This window comes from Hypanus sabinus, chromosome 11 (genome assembly GCF_030144855.1).
Source record: "Hypanus sabinus isolate sHypSab1 chromosome 11, sHypSab1.hap1, whole genome shotgun sequence".
Classification (NCBI taxonomy): Eukaryota; Metazoa; Chordata; class Chondrichthyes; order Myliobatiformes; family Dasyatidae; genus Hypanus; species Hypanus sabinus.
In genome coordinates this window covers 72,305,823-72,325,787 of record NC_082716.1, presented here as the reverse complement: position 1 = coordinate 72,325,787, position 19,965 = coordinate 72,305,823, and the positions used below count along the sequence as shown (strand labels likewise).

Below are 19,965 nucleotides of genomic sequence, written 5' to 3'. Positions count from 1 at the left end.
TTTGCTTCGTCTCTGAAGACCTTGGTGTCCATTATTTTTAAGAAGATGGTATCTTGTGCTGATGGAGCAAGTTTATTATCATGCTCAGTTTGAGCGAGGACTGACTGTCACAGTGTCTTGTCAGTTACTTTACTACACTTGTTAAAGCCCTGTCGTGCTTCCTTGATACACATGAAGCTTGTGCAGGGTTGAAAAATTGAATGGCGGCCACTCTCTAGCACATTGGTCTTGAGTGTGTTAACTGTCAGTTTGTGTACATTGCCAAGGTATACCTCTCCTATCACCACCCAGCCCAGATCCAGGCGTTGGGCAAAGGGGGCGTCCTGTGGTCCATTGACCTGCTGCCTGACCTTGTGTACCTGGAGAATGTCTCTTCCTAGTAGCAGGGGTATTTCTGCTTTTGGATCCAGTTCTGGGATGTGCTTGGCAATGTGGTGGAGATGTGGCTGGTGTTGCACAGCACTTGGTGTCAGGATCTCGGTGCGGTTATTCAAAATTTCATTGCACTCTAAGAGTGGAGGGAGACAGATGACAACTTTACCATCCAGCGACTCAAGCTGGAAGCCTTCTGCCTTCCTTCCATATCTTTCTACGCTGCCTGAGCAAGTTCTAAGGTAGTATGGGAACTGATACTCTCTACGTTAAACAAGTCAAAGAACTCTGGTCTGACTAGTGAGCGTTGCTCTGGTCATCCAGAATTACATAGGCTTTGATGGCCTTGTCTTTGGCTCCCTTAGGGTACACCTTTGTGAGGCAGATCTTTGAACAAGAACGGCTTGAACAAGACCTTGACCGCAAACTTCTGTGCAGCTCGAGCTGACAACAGTTGTCTTGGAGTGATCCTCTCCCTCCCCGCTGTCCTCTTGTGAGGGCGAAGGAGTTTTGTCAGTTTGCGGTAATAGGCCGGAGTGCATGGCCCCATCGTGATTAGTGCTATTACATTCCGAGCACCTCACGGAAATCGTACACTCTCTAGCGAGGTGAGAGATAGAGGAACAGCATTTAAAACATTTTTTTCTCCATGAGAAGGGCCATTCTCTCATCAAAGGGTTTTTTCCTTAACGTTCTGCATTTTTTGAGGGGGTGGGGTTTGTTGTGCAATGGACAATTCTTGCTAGGGTCATTGTTAGTTGTAGAGACTTCAATTTTACACACTGAGACAGGTTTATTGATGTTAAAATTATTCAAAGTGGATTTGACTGGCTTGGTGTGAATTGTACTGCTACCTTGACTGATGAAGCTAGGGTCATTTCGATTCTTTGCCTCCTCGCACACAAACCTAGTGAAATACTCAAAGGGAGGAAATTGTACCAGTTTCTTTTCCTTGTACTCTGAGCCAACAGACACCCACCTTTCCTGCAGCCCAAATGTAAGTTTGTCCACAATTGGTCTAATTCCGTATGAAGTATCTAAATATGACAGACCAGTTAAATAGCCGTCTTCTTTAGCGCCTTCAATCTCCATGAGTAGATCTCCGAGCTCTCTTAGCTTAGTGTGGTCCTTGGCTGACATCTAAGGAAAATTTTCCAGACATCGAAATAGTGCCGTTTCAATAATTTCAGGGGCCACATAGCACTCCCGAAGTCCCTCCCATGCTTTGCTTAAGGCTAGCTTGGGGTTGTTGATGTACACTGAATGTATGCGTCTCACTTGTTCACATGATTCTTTTCCCAGCCATTTTGTCATAAGATCCAACTCTTGAGTTGCTCCGAGCTGGACTCCGTGGATAGTGTTGGCGAATGAGGAGTACCATGCACGGTAATTTTCAGGCTTATTGTCAAACTGGTATAGTCCTGAAGTGACGAGATCTCATCATGCTAAATACTGTGCCCTGGGCTCAAATGCAAGTGGCATGCTGGCTGGGGGAATATGTCGGCGGGTATATGACTAAGGGTGTTCATTTGTTATGGGACTTGCTGCTCTGAATTCAGCCTTTGCCTCTCTTCTCGCCAAATCTGGTAAGTTTGGTGTTGAGAAATATTTGTCATCAGCCCTTTCATTCTTGAATTCGTCACGGAGCTGCAAGGGTAAATTGTCTTCTTCCTCGGATGGATGTGATGCAATTGGGCCTCTCTGAGACTCCTCATGAAATGGGATGTTAGCATATAAGTATGGAGAGGAAGAACGACTCTTCAGGTCCTTTTGAGATCGGACGTAGTCACTTGTGCATTCCAATCTGGTCCTTTCTGAAGTAGATTTTACTTCTTCCAGAACATGCATTTCTTCAGCATTTTCTAATCCCTCTGCTTCCACCCTGGCAGCTTTGGCTTCTCGGTGCAGCATCAGCACTTCTAACTCTGCTTCTATCCTTACTCTTTCCAACTGGTTTTCGGTTTCTCTGGCAGCTGCTTCCTTTTGGTTTTCAGCTTCTCTGGCAGCCTTTTCCATTTTCAGTTTTGCTACCTGTTCAGCATATGACGCTCGCACCTTAGCAGATTCTGCTTTAGTTCTTGCGTGGGCAGTCTTATTTGTAGATGCCCTACTGCTCCTGGCGCTGGATGGCAATGACTTGACGCTGGATCGCGATGCCATTGTAGCACTTGAAACACCTGGTAATGCTGCCTTTTCACTGTAGTGTTCTCGCACAGGTGTAAAAACTCTGAACTAAGCACCAAGTATAAACCGGACTCAATGAGGCGCGATCCCAGTAAGATTAACCGTTTACAGTTCACTCATCCACATTAATGTATGGTGAAAACTGTTGATAAAACAATACAAAATATATACAGTATTTGTTTCCTTCTTGGCATCACATTTACATCATAAATACTGTCAAAAATAAAATTACAACAAACTATATTACATTAAAGTACAACATACAGTCAGAATCTATCTACGCCATCAACTGCTTTAAATACTTCAACACAAACTATCCACAACTCTTTAAATAACAAAGAAACTTTATCAACCGTCATTACTTTTAACAGAATCAGCATTAACATTTTTACTTCAACATATCGATTATCTTATGAACTTACGGCGTTGCTTCTATGATGTTTCTAGTGCGTAGAAAGAAAACTTTTCTCATGCTGATCCTACACATGCAAGCCCCCTCCTTCCCATTTCCCCAAACTGGTATTTTCCCACAAAATGCAGCGAAACCGGGTGTGATGTCATCGCATGCCGCGCTATATCACAGGCAACGAATTTACCTTCAACAACCTTAACTTTAACTAAAAAAGGATTACAAATGAATTACTAAAGCAAAAATATAATAAACTAAACAAATGCCTTAAGGGCAACACACTGCTCCTTTAAATGTAAGTTGTGTTTCAGTTAGGAGACACTTTTGAATGCTTTCTTGTAAGATTACACAAACTAAACAATATCCTGTACATCATTAAGCCCATTGCCGAAATGACAAATGCTCAGTTTCTTCAATTCAACCACGTATGGTGAAATAGACTCCCCTTCTTTTTGATTCCATTTATGAAACCTGAAGCATTCTGCATCACTTTGACAATATCAGCAAAGCTCATTTTGCATGGTTTGGTTGAAGCAATTAATCTTTGGAGCATACTGTATGCCTTTAAATCTAATGCAATCAGCAAAGTTGGCTTTTGGCTATTTCATTTGATTGAAAATACTGTTTCATTAGCTCAGTATACGTGAGCCAGTTATTTCTTGTGGAATCAAATGCACTGATCTCCCTGATGTAGCCAGCCATTTCTGCTCTTTTTTTATCAAATCCAATCAAATCAAGTTTAATTATCATTCACGGATATAGCCGAACAAGACATCACTCCTATGGGGCCCAGGTGCATAACATACATTCAAAATTGTGAGAGAAAAAAAAAACACACATTGTTTATGCAAGAAAACACATGTATAATGCAAGTCACTGAGTGACGTGCAAATTCACGGACAGGCAATCTAGCCTGTCCTTCTGCAGGACAGACACTGGAGGGCAGCACTGATGGGAGAGGCCAGCCCTCAACTGAGCACAGACTCCATGCTATAGCGCCCCCAGTGTCAGCTCATCAGGACTGCAGCAACTGGCAAGCCCGCTTGAGGCCTTGTCCTTGCTGCAACCAAGGCCATGCTGCTGCCTCATTGCCTGTCTCATCACCAAGCAAGGGAAACAGGCCTGCGGCATCCCACATTATCAATGTCTAATCGCAAGAGAAATCTCCAAAACAGTCACTCACGGTTACACTGCACGATACTTTCGTGCACCAACTCTTGACATCTTCGAGTAGCAGGCAGCATCCAGGTCAGCTCCTCCAAACTGTCTTTGGCCTCCTAGCTCACCCACCAGCTGCTGCTTCGCCCGGCCAACTGCTGGCTTCCTCTTCTCATCCGACTACTGGCTTCTATTTCAGCCAGCCGAGCGCTGGCTTCTCCTTCTCCAGATTATCCACTGCCTTCTCTTCTCCCAGCTGTCTACCTGCTTCTCTTTCTCTTGGCCATCCACTGGCTTCTCCTTCTCTGACTCATCTGCCAGCTCCTTCAACACCCCAGCCAGCAGCTCTGAACAACGAACAGATCACTGGTGTGGGAGGCCTGCTGTACCCTTTGTTTTTGGAGTACAATATAGTCTTATGACCATAAAAACATACTTTAAAATGGAAAGTGCACCTTTGGTTGGCCTTCAAGAGGCTGAAGCTTTTGATTGTGCTGCCATCGTACCTGACAGGGAACCAGCAAGATTTATGATTATCACCCAGTACTCACTCTTTATGAACATAAGAATTCTTCTGTTTTCTAACTTAAAAAAACTTGATTGTGCCTTCCCTTCTGAAAAATACTTGCTGTGCTGCTTTTTTTTACTCAACTGTTTCTGCATATGCTCACTGTGCGTTTTTTAGTTCAAACATCTCTCTGTGCTTCTACAGGTCAGTAGCAGTCTTGGGTCTATTTTAAAAAAACCTTGTCACCAACTATATGTTTTGTAACTTTGAAACATTGAACTAATTCAGAGGAGAACACGGGAGTCCATAATGTGAGCCTAACCTTATCTTTTATTTTAAACAAAGTGCACGCATATCTCATGTAAGTGTGATGACGTCTGCAATTCACGCACTTATACATATAACCTGTAATAAATTGTTTAAATGAAAAATGAATGCTTATTCTCTCTCTTTCCACGCACACGCACACACACACACACACACACACACGCACCACCCCCCCCCCCCAGGTAGAAGGAGATGAGTTATTAGCTTCAAGCTTTCTGCATAATCACTCAAAGAGTTGAACTGCACGTGCATGTAACAAGAGCTATATAACATCTCCTTCTACCCTAGGCCACGAACTTATCAATCACCCCTCATGTTTATGTGTGTGTGTGTGTGTGTGTATATATATATATACACACACACACAATTATTCAAATATTATTAAAATATCAAATGCACAACAGTATTGGTCCATGGCATAAAAAAGTTAGGAATCCCTGCTCTAGCTAGTCTTCATTGTAAGGAGCAATCATCAGCAATATAGGGAATTATACTCTAAGTGGCTACTTTATAAGTGCATGAGTGAATGTTCATGGTCTTCTGCTGCTGTAGCCTATCCACTTCAAGGTTCGACCTGTTATGCATTGAAAGATGCTCTTCTGCACACCATTGTTGTAACTTGTGGTTATTTGACTTACTGTCAGTTTCTAGTCAGCTTAACAGTCTGGCCATTCTCCTCTGACCTTTCTTAAGGACAATGTATTTTCACCTGCAGAGTGTCACTCACTAGATGTCTTTGTTTTCCTCATTATTCTCTGTAAGCTCTAGAGACTGTTGATCTTGAAAATCCCAGGAGATCAGCAATTTCTGAGATTCTCAAACCATCTTGTCTGACAACAACAATCATTCCACAGTCAAAGTCACAGATAACATTTCTTCTCCATTCTGATGTTTTGTCTGAACAGCAATTGGACCTCTTGACCATTTCTGCAGGCTTTTATACATGAATTTTCTGCCACATGATTGGCTGATTTTGCGTTAGTGAGCAGGTGTACAGGTGTACCTAATAAAATGGCCACTGAGTGTGGGTTAAGGCACAAGACATCTCATTAACCAAGAACTCGACTCATGTTTCAACGTGTTCCTCTTTCCCTCTGAACTAGAAGTTCAATGATTATGGAGAATTTGCTTTTCTTTCCATTCTGTCAAACGCAGAATTGCTTCTGTGGCAACAGGCTGACTAAACTATGTTTCTTCAGAGTGCTTTGGAAAACCATGGTGGTGCAAAAATTTAGTACAATATCGAGCATCAAAAGAGTGATCTGAACCACCTTTGTTACAAAATTGTCTGCAAGTGATGGCTTCCCCATGATAAACAGGAATCGATAACACATCTCCCATTAGAAACTCATGTAGATCTAATCTAGACAAGCATAGATGTATGCTAATGGCAAGAGTATAACTGTATCTGCCTTTTTCTCCCCTTCCTTAGACTATTGTCCCTACCTTATAACTATTAGAACATGCAAGGTAAATGCACACTTTCAAATGTTATAGTTTTAGTTAATGCTGAATTAAACCACAATGTCAGTAAATAAATTTAATATATACAATTTTATAACTACCACTAGAAACTCCATCACATTGGAATGCTTTGCCTGTCAAAGCTGTGTCTTCTCACTCAACATTCTAATTAGGTGAGCTAGATTACAGTAAAATGACAGTATAAAACTGACATTTCTTTCAGTTAATCAGATGTTAAAAAGATGTTAATCAGAATTAATATATTTGGGAACTCTAAATGCAGCATGTGCTATAACAAGTAGATGAAATTAAATTAATAATGTGTATTCTCATCAAGCTGAAAGATTAACTTTGGGAAATCTTGTTCTTGTTGTCAGATATCCTGATAAGTCTGAAGCATTTCTACACTTCTGTGAAACCAAGATATATTGATTTTTTAGATTCCTTGTCAGCTTTCTTGATAGGACATTTTTAAAATAATAGATTGTTGGAAAGATATATCCAACAATGGAAAATCGTTTGGTTACAGAACTGAAATGCTCCAAAATTTAATGCCATGGGCTCATTCTTGATGCTTGTTAGTATATAATAGGTTTCATAGCACATCATATTATGGATGCTTATTGCCAACAAGATTAGTAAATATACTGTATTCTGCACCAATTAATAATTGACTAAAAGTTGAAGGAATTTCACACATAAACTGCAAATTTTGTAAAATCCAGAAATACTGCTTTGTTTTTAGAACTGCCTATTGTACAAACAAACATGCAAGATACAAATGTGAACATGTTGTATGACAGTATAGTGGGTTCCAGTGAATTCAGACTCTTTGGGACCAGTACATCTTGGTTTAGTTAAGCAGCTGTCCCAGTTTGCGGGTTTCATGGGAATAAGTTAAAGTGAATATATTATCAAAGTACATATATGTCACCATATACAACAGAGAGATTAATTTTATTTGGGAACTCTAAATGTTTAAAATGTTAAAATTGACAAACTATCATTTAACTAAGTAACAGATTATGTGTTTAAATGAAATACAGAAGAAATTAGAAAACTATCATTACCACTTCAGAACTATAAATCTGTGTTAGTTGGTAACAGTTTTTGACGGATGAATTCATCCTGTGAATACTGCCATGCTTTTTTGATTGACTGTAATTCAAAAATATCAGCACAGACACCTACAGCAGTTAATGGACAGTCGACATAATACTTTTGATGATTGCATCCTCCAAATCTTCATTTTCATTATAGCATTCAAGATGATTGCCAATACCTCCATATCTTTTGTAGTTCCTAACTTGCTGAACTTGTTGAAATTGGGAATTGCAACCTACTTTTACAACACATCCAACATTTGCCATGGCCATATGGGAGAATTGATCCCACTAGTCTAGGTATCTTTGAAATGGCTTGTGAACTCCAGTTGGTGAATGAGTATCAAATGAAACCCAGAAGTGGAACTCCTTTAATACCACTAACAGTCTCCATGTAATACTTAATCAGGTTCATTGGAGGTCTAAATAATAATAAAAAACAATTAGACACATTACGTCAGTTAAAATTTATCTAAAGTATTAACCACAGCTACTTAATATTAAAAATAACTTGCTTTCCTCTGGTCTCCTAATCTGCTTTTTTAGAATTACCACCGAAGTGAATGGGATCTTCAAAACAGGTCCAGAATGTTACTGTAGTGTCCCAGCAGGCACAAGTCCTCCACTAGACATCTCATGGACCATAAGACATGGGAGCAGAATTAGGTCATTGAGTCTGCTCCACTATTCAATTATGGCTGATTTGTTTTCCCTCTCAAATTCATTCTCATGCCTTCTCCCCTTAGCCTTTGACAGCCTTCCCAATCAAGTACCTATCAAACTCCGCTTTAAATATATCCAATGTTTTGGCCTCCGCAGTCATCTATGGCAATGAATTCCACAGATTCACCACCCTCTGGCTAATTAAATTCCCTTTGATCTCTGTTCTAAAGGGACACCCTTGTATTTTGAGGCTGTGCCCTCCGGTCCAAGACTCTTCCACTATTGAAAACATCCTCTCCATGTCCACTTTATCAACATTCGATAGATTTTAATGAGAACCTTCCTCATTCTCCAGTGAGTACAGGCCCAGAACCATCAACCATTCATCATACGTTAACACTTTTATTGCCAGGATCATTCTCGAGGACCTCCTCTGGACCTTCTCCGATGTCAGCACATATTTTCTTAGATATTGGGGGCCAAAACTACTCACAATACTCCAAATGTGGTCTGACAAATGGCTTCAAAGCCTCGGCAGTACATCCATAAAAAGGAATCCTATGGTGTTGTCATGAATATGGCATTACCCTTCACTCAGTTGCAGCACTCTAGTGTACTTGCTTAACCCAAAAACTTCTTTTGATTGGCTGAACCACATTAGTTCTGACCATAGCCAAAGACACTGGTGCTAAGGACATTAAACAGATACAGCATTTCATTTAAACTTGGCATCCAACCCAGTATATCTGAGATTCGTAATTAATTTTCTTTGCTGATTTGCAGTGAGTTATCTAATTTTATATAAAACAATTACAACTGTAATCAGAGTTTGCAATTATTATTGCCACTAAAGCTGTTCTTATTGTTCTAATGACTTAAAAAGCAGGTACTACAACATAAATTATTAAGGGAAATTTGCTGTGCATTTGACTGTAGGAATCCAAACAGTTGAACATGCTGATTAAATAGCTAAGGACTCATCAGGTGAGGGGGCTACAGATGCTGGTTTTCCCCTGCTCTCCTGAGCAGTGAAGATGGACTTCTATCAGAAACTGGACAGGGTTTCTTTACATATGTAGAATGAACGTGTCCAGCTGCTAATTTTAACCATTAGCTATGCCCACTGGAAGCAGAGCAGAAACTGGGCCAGAAGCAAAAATGGCTAAATATACTAAGTTTTTCATGCCGGAAATCTGAAAAGAAAAAGTGCTCGAAGTAGGCCTTCATCAGGGACCCCCACCACCTAGGTCATGCTCTCTTCTGCCTGCTGCCATTAGGAAGAAGATACGGGAACCTCAGGACTCACACTAATGGTTAATACCCCTCAAACACCAGAGGGAATAACTTCACTCACCCCCATCACTGAACTGTTCCCACTAGCTATGGACTCACTGTCAATGACGCTTCATCTCATGTTCTCTATTTGTTGCTTACTTATTTATTACTATTATTATTTCTTTTTTTTTTGTTTGTACTTGCAGTTTGTTTTCTTTTGCACACTGATTGTCTGACTGTTGGTGGAGTCTTCCATTGATTCCATTATGGTTATTGGATTTATTGAGTATTCCCGCAAGAAAATGAATCTTAAGGCTGTATATGGTGACATATATAGAATTTAATAATAAACTTAATTTGAACTTTGAGGCTAGGTAGTATCTGTGGAGAGAGAATGGAAATTAACATTTCAGGTTTGAGATCTTTCATCAGAACTGGAAAATCACAACAGAAATTCAACTAAACAGTGCCTCACCCACATTGTTTCAGGTAAAGACAGCACATTTTTGTTGTAGGATGAGAATAGAAATAAGACGGGTAACTGTATAACAAGCTCAGTATAGTTTTTTTCTTTCCATTGGACCATTGCAAGAGTCTGAGTGCAGTAGGGTTATGCCCTTTTATAAAAGGATCTCCCAAAACCTCTGAATAATTTATCTGAGTACTGTGACTATTCTTTCTAATTGAGACCTTGTGATATTCCATTCTTGCTCACCCTATTGGCTTCAAGCATGATATTGAATGTAAAATTGCCAATGAAACCTAGTCATAGATGATTCCCAGGCATTGCACTTTCACAGTTGAAGGGTATTTTACTCAGTCCCTCACTACACAACAGCTCTCCAAGTTAACACAAGAAGTTTGGATTGCACATTATATAGAGGCTTGATTGGTAGTGAAGGAAATTCAAATCATTGAAATTAGCCGGAGTCTAAATGGTATTTCTGAACATTGAATCCTCTTCCAATTACGTATCTCAACAAGTTAGGCTTGGTCATTTCGCTTTTTATTTAGTTTACTCAGATACAAAAGTATGCTTTCAGTTCTTTGATTTGTGGAAATAACTGCAGTGTGGTTAACTAAGTTAATGATATGTTTCACTTTTTGATTAGTTCATCTCAGTTCTAAAGGAAGTTGAAACATTCAGTATAAGCCTTTGACTTTGTCTCCTCTTGTCTCAATTGCAGGCCTTATTAGTGCCACGTTTAAAGGAGAGGAAAGACTTACTTTCAGAGGGAATGGCAACATTAAGCGACAGCTCACCAATGTTACGTTCAGCCTCCGGACAAGGGAATCGAATGCAGTTGTGCTCCATGCAGTAAAGGAGCAAGATTTTATTACGGTTGGCACCCAGCAGGGCCATTTAGTATTTATGATACAAAGTGGAAACAGCTGGGGCAATCTGAGTATCTGCAGCTCAAATCCGATAAGCGACGGTCTCTGGCATGATGTTACTTTTCGCATGAGTAACCCCTTGCTTCAGTATTCCAGCTGGCAGCTGGAAGTAGACAGGAAAGAAATTGTAACCAGTGCAACGGTCAGTGGGAACTTGAACTTCCTGAGAGCAGGAACAGACATTTACCTAGGTGGTGGGGATGAACACAAAGGAGGCAACTTCAAAGGTTGCTTGAACACAGTGAAACTTGCTGGCATCTCTTTGCCATACATTGCAATTGATAATATGGATATTATCCAACCTCAGCAAGAACAATTTATACAGACATCCTTCAAAATCATTTTACTGGGCTGCCCAACGGAGAGTACTTGTTCATCAAATCCCTGCAAAAATAACGGCAAGTGTGAGGACATGGTCAGTTACTATCGATGTAGCTGCCCTGCCGGCTGGAACTGTGAAGAGAATATTGACAATTGCCAGTCAAGTCCATGCGTTCATGGCAACTGCACAGACGAAGTCTCAGCGTACAAATGTGTCTGCCTGCCTGGTTTCACAGGCACTAATTGTGAAGTGAGCCTGGACAACTGTCAAAAGCACAAGTGTGCCAATGGAGCTACCTGCATTGACACAGTGAGCAATTATTCATGTAATTGCCCGAGTAACTTCACTGGAAGGTTTTGTCAGTAAGTAATCTTGTAAAATTAGAATTGACAAAGGTGAAGCAAATCTGCTCTTATACATTGCAGCACTTTTTTTGTTTGTTGATCAGAGTATGAGTAATCAATATATATTTGAATATTGTTTTCATAACCTTAATTCTTAACTCACTGCATTTGCTCAGTTGATAATTCATTACAGGTATGATCATTGACAGTGATTCAATAAGGCACATACTCCAAGACCTGGCCTTTTTATAAACAGTTCCAGTGCATGAATACAGTAGTAACATCAAAAATATAGAGTGACTATAGGCACGATGCTCACTTTATTGTCCATAACAAGCCTACAAAAAAAAATCGAAAAGAAATTTGTAAAATTGGAGGTGCTGGTGCTCCGAAAGAAAAGGCTAGAAGAACTCAGCCAGCATCTGTGGAGAGAGAGATCAAGTTAATGTTCCAGGTCTGAGATCCTGCCCTCTTCTCATTGCTACCATCAAGGGGGAGGTACAGGAACCTGAAGATACACACTCAGTGTCTCAGAAACAGCTTCTTCCTCTCTGCTATCAGATTTCTGAATGGACAAATGAACTCATGTAAATTACCGTGCTTTTTTGTCTTTTTTGTTCTCTTTTTGCACCACTTAAATAATTTAATTTTTAATCTTATTGCAATATATAGTTTTTTTTATTATTATATGTTGCATTGTACTGCTACCACAAAAACAACAAATTTCATGACGAATAACAGTGATTTTAAACCTGATTCTGATTGATTGGCCAAGGTCATGACAGGTCTAGATAGGATAAGTGAAGGGATTTGATAATAACCATTATCAAATGATGTTTGGATGACTGGGCATCATCAACAAAAAGCAAAAGGGTTGTGATATTGTTACGTACCCCGTAACTGGGTCACTTACCAGCAAAGATAGAGAGGTCCGTTGAAGTCTGATGGTACTATTTTTAACAGTATTTATTGGTAAAAATACACAAAAATAATATCAATGCAAACATACAGATAATATACGTCATCAATACTAACTCTAACAGTGCGGGTATGATAATAATCAATAAGAAATAAGCTCTATCATTGTCTAGGGGATAATGTATTGTTCGCTGGAAATATAAAAATCATTAGCTCATTCAGGCTGCAGCTTTTGGTTGGAGTCAAGAGAGACAGATGTTTTAAACTTGCCAACTTTTCCTTTTTATGATGTCGATCCTTCGAGAGTTCCGTTTTTGTAGTCGGTCCTTTTAGCTAAGCTGTTCCGTGGACGCCCGCCAATTCCTAGGCCAAGGAAAAGGACGCACGCGAGCCCCACCGGCTGTCGCTATTAAATGCTGTCCCGGGATTTCTAGCGTTGCTCCAGGTGCGTCTCAAGGGGCCATTCCCCAGACCCTCTTTTATCCTCACTCACGGGGTCTCAGATGTCAATCAGGGTGGAATGATGCAATCCCCCAACCAGCCCATGTTGCCTGAGGGCTTCCACGAAGCACAGTGCTCAATAAACAATTCCGTATCTGAGAGACAATGGCCTTTTCTGTGGCTTTGTATCGCTGAGGGCCAGGACGTTCCAAACATCTCTCTCTCATTTCCTGGGTCTCCTGACCTGAATTAGTAATGATCTTGCAATTCTCAAAAAGGAGGGGGCCACTCTGCACCCCTCGGCCCCTCAGAGTTGGGTACAGGCGTAACAATATGATGGAGACAGATATGAGGAAAAGACTTCTTATGCAGAAATAAATGATGTACTGGAACTCATTGCCTGTAAGGGCAATGAACGTAGAACCAGAGCATTCAAAAGATAATTGAATAGGTGTGTGTGTGTGTGTGTGTGGGAAAGTGAATTAAAGTGCTGTGGTGAAAGAGCAGGGAAATGGGGCTGAAAAGACACAAATGGATTCAATGGGACAAATACCGGACTTGTACACTATAATTATTTAATTGTCCAGTAAGTTGCTATTTTCTGATCTCCTTCCTGATGGAAAACCAGCTCATACTTGCAAAAGACATGCCTTCTCAGTAAACTGCTACTGGAACGAGGCCATGCCAACAGCAGGTTTCCGGATGGAACAGGTATTGCGAGATCTCATGCTGATACCTGAATTGTAAATGATGGTCAGAGGATTTGTTAACATAATTGAGATCGGTACAGTCTGTCCTTGGCACAAGTTCAGTAGGCCTCTTTACTCAGATAGCTCGCACTTTATAGACACTCTTTGAGTGTAACCAAATTTTAATAATGAGCTCTGTTGTCAGATTCTCCCTAAATCTGTAATATATCAGAAGTTGGACCATCTTTGGAGGGCTACGTATCCAGTAAAAAGTATTTTTCTATTGCTGTAGTGTTGTATTTTTCCTTCATTCATCACAGGGTATGAGCCTCACAGTTTATTTCAGAAGTCCCAATGATATTTGCTTCACAATAGAGGCTCTCTCTAACATATCTTTTCACACAAAAAAGCCTAACAATACTGTCTATAAATGAACTGAGACCCATGACTATCTCTTTATTTTACATACAAACATTACTTGAGGCTACTGACAAACCCATGAGAATCAAGTACCAAATATTGCAATTTGCACCTTTTTGCTATTGCATGTCTTTACACTGGATAGTTGAAAACCTAAAATGCAAAATTCACTGTGAAAGTAAATTAGACAATTGACAAATTTAAATAATTATCAGATTGTACTGCACCATGTGACACTTTGTGATCCCTCAGGGAAATCCAGGTGAACCAATGGACCAAGTTCAGAAGGCGACAGATGGCTATAGAGCCAAGTCACTGAGGATTGATAGGTTCTTGATGAGTAAGGGCATCAAAGGTTACAGGGAGAAGGTAGAAGTATGCGGTTGAAAGGGATAATAAATCAGCAATGATGGAGTAGCAGACCAGACTCAATAGGCCCAATGGTCTTTATGGTCTTACAGCATTAGCAATAATTGTGAAAAAAACTTCAAAGTAACTATACGGGGTTAATTTAGATTATAAGATAATTTAAATAATTTTTAGATTTTTCAGGTCTCTGTCAGCTAAAGGCAGATCATGCAATGAATACTGCTTTAAACTTTGCTTAGAATTGCATGGAATAATCTTTCTCATGGCCCTTGCTAAACAATACTAAGGTTACTTTTAATTCAGAGTGGGAAAGATTTATCTTAAAATCTAAATAAGCATCATTTAAATGGATACTCTTTCTCGTGGAAACAACCTACATTTTTCCATGAGAAAGAGTATTCATTTAAATGATGCTTGTTGCCAGTTCCCATCAGAGATGAAGGTAGCTCAGAGTACAAATTAAAATGGGCAGCATTTGGTTCCTTCTGCATCGATGGTGGAGCAAATGGTTTCAGGACACTATTGTGGAAAAAAAAGAGAGAGAAACTTTTGAGTGTCTCTGATCCTGCATTGCCCTATCCTGCTTCAGAAACCATGGTGCCTTCTTCACTTAGGTCCTAGTTAAAATATTATTCTGATGTCACCATTAGAATGGGAACTAATCTTCAAAACAACAAGGCTTCCAGCTACTTTAGAGTAATTTAGTTCTCCAGTCAAACTTCAATGGAAACTGCTGAATTTCAGATGATAGTTAATTTAGTTCTTAACTGCCTCTTGGTTTTGGTTTGAGTCCAATCATCTCCATAAGGAAGTAATGTAAAATACACATCCACCACATCACTGATTGATCCATTCTTGTTCTTTATATTATTTCTTTTTTAAATAAAAAGGTAATTTATTTTAAAATGCCCTAGACTTCAAATTCCAACAAAATTTAAAGCCTGGCATATATTGAATATGTATTGTATTTCCTGTACTGGAAAAGGTTAAAAAATAGCCTCAGTAACTGATAGTATGGTTTGTACAAAGAGATTACTTTGAAATATTACATTTGAATCTAGCCATGGTAGATGACATGGTAGCTTTCCTTTATTGTTTTCTACTTGCTTGTTGCCCAATATATGTTGAATGTTGAAAGGCCACAACAGATTAGATTTGGAAAGGATGTTTCCTAGGTGGAGGAGTCTTAAGACAGAGGGCACAGACTAAGAATAGAGGGAGGCCCGTTTAGAATAGAGATGAGGAGGAATTCCTTTTGCCATAATGGTGAACCTGTGGAATTTGTTCCCACGGGTGGCTGTGGAGGCCAAGTCATTGGGTATATTTAAAAGAGAGGTTGAAAGATTCGTGATTAGTCAAGGCATGAAGGGTTACAGGGAGAAGGTGGGAGATTGGGCCTGAGAGGAAAAATGCATCAGCCATGATGAAATAGCACAGCAGTCTCAATGGGCCAAATGGCCTAATTCTCCTTCTATATCTTATGGTCTTATAAGATGTTTCAAGAACCTCAAGCTATTGTGCACAGGTGACCTAATCCTGCATCATTCATGAGTTTTACTCAGTAATGATCAGAAAATAGGAATTGGTCAGGAACATATAAAGATGTTGCATTATTAAAACATATTGGTGAACACACACAGCAAAGGTTGTTTTACACAACGTAGTTTAAAAGCACACAGGGCCAAAGACTCATGACATGATCCATATGGGATCCAACTGTGGTTAGTCTATCCAAAGTTCAAAGTAAATTTTAAGACTGAGAGCAAATGATTAAAAAATTCTATTCTTTCACCTAGTGTTACTTGGAAGTATTTGACAAACTAAATCAACTTAACATTTGAAAGCAGGAATTTGATATTATTAATTTGCTAAAGAACATGAAAAACAGAAATTGAAGCAGCAGAACTCCTGTCATGGCTGAAGTTGAACAATGCACTGGAAGGTGCACAAACTGAAATCTTCTAAGTTGGAACAGAGTTAAAGCCAGGTTTGTCATTTTGGTATTAGGAAATGAAATGGAAAAGCAAATAGAAGAAAAGCATAAAATAAAGCCTTTGCTGCTGCATGATTCTGAGATGAACCTTGCACTGTTCAACAATGTGCTTTAACTAGAAAACACACTCTTCGTACAAGTGGCATGATTCAAATGCAGAAGTGATGTTTCCTACTTGACCCTGCCTGCAGGGAGGACTGAATCTTACCCTGGGAAGCAATGTTCCCTCTAAGATGTGCACATGTGCATACACACACACCTTTTCTCCTGGCACACAAAGGAATTTAAACTGTACATGAAAGGTTGTCACACTCTACCTCTTTGGCATATTAAGTATACTTCACGATCAAACACAATCACATTTCCTTTTCCGGTTTCTGATGCGGACACTGTTGACAATGTGGAGTTTGCAATGATTTTTCTGCAGATTTTAGGACTGCCTTATTTATACTGTTCTTATTGAAGAAATTATTGATTCACCATTTTGAATTCCAAAGAAGCAAAGTGCGTGAAGTGCAAAGGAACTGCTAGATTTTTTAAAGTGGATATGCTTAATGAAACAGCAGAAATTGTTGCACCAAAAGCTGTTCTGTGATAAATGTTGATGTACGATACAGAAACTTGTGCTATCTGTTTGTATTGTTGTGATGCAAAAGTTGCTGGAGAATTTACAAGTGGGAAGAAGTGGATGATAGTCAGAAACTTGACTTTTTTGAAGTGTCATTTAGCAAGCAAAACTTATATGGATGGTGTGCAAAAGCTCTGGCAAGAAAATCCTTCATTACACGTTACTGACCTGCTACATATGTTTTGTGAGAGTGCAGGTGAATAGGAGCAAAAACAATCAAACCCAGAGGCAGTGAACGTTCCTATTGCAGTGTTTTGCTAGCTGTTAAAATGAACACCTCTACATATAAAATTCAGTGCGCGGCTGTTGTTGTCACTGGGCAAAAAAATTGGAGGGAACATTGCTGGGAAGTTTGACACAACTTACTGCTGCAAAGATAGAGTAAAAATGTTGAATTCCTGGATGTCAACATTTCAAATGTGAATGCACAAACACATGAGGGACAAAAATATTAAAACACTTGACATATAACTGTACCAAGATGTTTTTCTAGCCTTTTTGTACTCAATAATTAATATAGAATTAATGTCCTTTTGTCATAGATACCATAGATTATCTATTACATTTTGCCATGATGAGAACCATAATTGGACCTGTTACAATGGAGGCAACTGTACCGAGGAGAAAGATGCAAGGTGTACCTGTCCCTTAGGATTCACTGGAAGCCTGTAAGTGACACACAAAATGAATGTAGCATACTCTGATCAATTTGGCACTAAAAGGTGTGCGGGCAGGGTAGACTTATTGGTGGTGATGGTAGAGGGAAAGAAACGTTTAGAGTTGAAGCAGATTTTTGGAGGCAGCATGCGGAAGGAGAGAAAGAAACATTTTAAGTTCATGACTTTCCAGATTGTTCTACTTTTAGACAGCTCATCACAACTAAATTATCATCAATATAGGCAGGAACCGTCATAAAACTTACCAATTCAGTCATGTGGCAATTAGCGAGAATAAAATTGCAGATATATTAAATCTGGAAAGAAGATCATCACCATATCAAGATTAAAGAAAATTCTGACAACAAATTCATTAATGTGTATACTGCCAATTGCATTTTCATAAACGGATGGGAAGTAGCAACTTTACATAGAACAATATTTCTCTAAAATCAAAACTAAGAGAGATATAAAATTAAATATGCACTAAATTGCTTCTTCTCATACAATCTGTCTGGTGTTTCATAGGATAAAATTCTGATAACTGTCAGAATTGTCAGCAAAATTGTGTAATAATATGTTTGGGCCAAGTTTTCAACGGTTCAAAGGTTCATTTATTATCGAAGTATACAACTCTGAATTCTTCTCTGGCTAGCCCTGAAACCGAGAAAGAAAAGAAAGACAGCATGATCATCAAACCCCAAGATCCCCGCACAACAAACAAACAAAAATGGAACAGGCACATTAAACCCTAAATCCCTCCCATACAAAAAAACAAACAAAACAAAGCTAGCGCATCAACATCCAAATCCCCCTCCCCACACAAAAAAATGAGAATGGTCGGATGAAAAACACAGAATAAGACTGCTTCAACAGTTCAGAAAACCTGAGCAACACCCCAGGCACAGGGACAGGCTCTCCCCTCTCTGGTAGCAGAGCAATCAAAGGATGGCCAGCTAGTGCTCACACTTATTTTCTATTTTGTTCTTATGCTACTTATTTATATACTTTAAATCATAGCAACTGATGGAAGCAGCTTTTCCAATTCAACTTGTTAAATATGTGCAAAAAAAGCTATGATTCATAGTTCAAAGTAGCAAATATGTGAATGGGTTAAACTCAGCTGCTTCAACAGTGACCTTCCCAATGTCAGGAAAGGGGACATTGGATATTAGTTGCAATTCCACAGAGAATGAAGCCGTCCCTGTCTGAATGTAAGCAGGAAATTGAGAATGTTCTGGCTTGGGTTAAGAAGCAACAAGCAAGATGTACCAAACAATGATTGTCTCCAACACGAGAGAGCTAAATATTTCCCCTTAAGATGCAACAATATAGTCACCACCATTAACATCTGGCCTGGGAGAGTGTCATCAATATCTTTACTTTCTAAATGCTGTGGCTGCAAGAATGTCAGGGACACTGTAACCTGAGGCAAATGCCTCTCCACCTGGATCTTCCTAATATTTCTATCAATATCAGTGATAAGGGGGTAAGATGGAGCACTCAGCATTTGCCTTTGATTGCAGTTCCAATAACTCTCATGGATCTAAATAGAGTAAAGCAGCCTGCTCAACTGGCACTGTGTAAACACTTCCAAACACTTACCCCTCTCCCACTGCCCCCACTGGCTTGGACTGTTAAAGTCACCCATGACAACATTGCTGTCTTCACACCTTTCCCCAAACTGCATCATTGTCTGCTAAACGCACTGCAGCAACTTGTCATTTTGTTAAACATCTCCCGACAAGCTGCTCAGTGACTTGAAAATAAATCCCTATTTCTTATCAGTGCTGGTTCGAAGTCCTGGAATTACTTTCTTATCAGATGTGCAGCGACGTCTTTTATCACTGGGGCTGTAGCTGTTCCTGAGGGCAGTTCATCACCACTTTCTAGAGAGCAATTAGAACGAATATTAAATACTGACCTTTCCAAATATGCCCTCAAACCGTAAACAGAGGCAATAAAGACATCAGTCACCCTTTGGAGAAAAGGAAGAATTTGTGATGGAGCACAAGTAAACAGAATAAATATTTCAGGAGATGTATTGTTGTGATGACATGGAGCCTTTTCCTGCATTCAGCATCTGTGCTCACTGTGGACACCCTATCATGTTGCCCCAGATCCTCAGTGGCAACAGTGTCTCCATCAGTGCAGTACTGGAACCCTGCTCTTAACAACTCTTCATACCTTTTTAACTCTTTCCATGAAACGTTGGCTAATTGGGGCAAAAAGTACTGGTCCCGGTGTGTCTCATACAAACAGAATCCACTGTAATTAACAAAATTATTGCAAAAATATCCAAGTAAGATTATTTAAATACAAACAAC

At 39.6% G+C, this 19,965-nt stretch overlaps 1 protein-coding gene across 1 annotated transcript in view; it reads left to right on the top strand.

Annotated features, from left to right (window-relative positions):
* Nucleotides 1-19,965, top strand: part of crb1 (crumbs cell polarity complex component 1) — a 144,063-nt gene that overhangs the window by 85,545 nt on the left and 38,553 nt on the right. Inside the window, exons 9-10 of the mRNA XM_059983528.1 lie at nucleotides 10,651-11,542; nucleotides 17,525-17,650. Of these exons, the coding sequence (XP_059839511.1) occupies nucleotides 10,651-11,542; nucleotides 17,525-17,650 (1,018 nt within the window). The remainder of the gene's footprint in view (nucleotides 1-10,650; nucleotides 11,543-17,524; nucleotides 17,651-19,965) is intronic.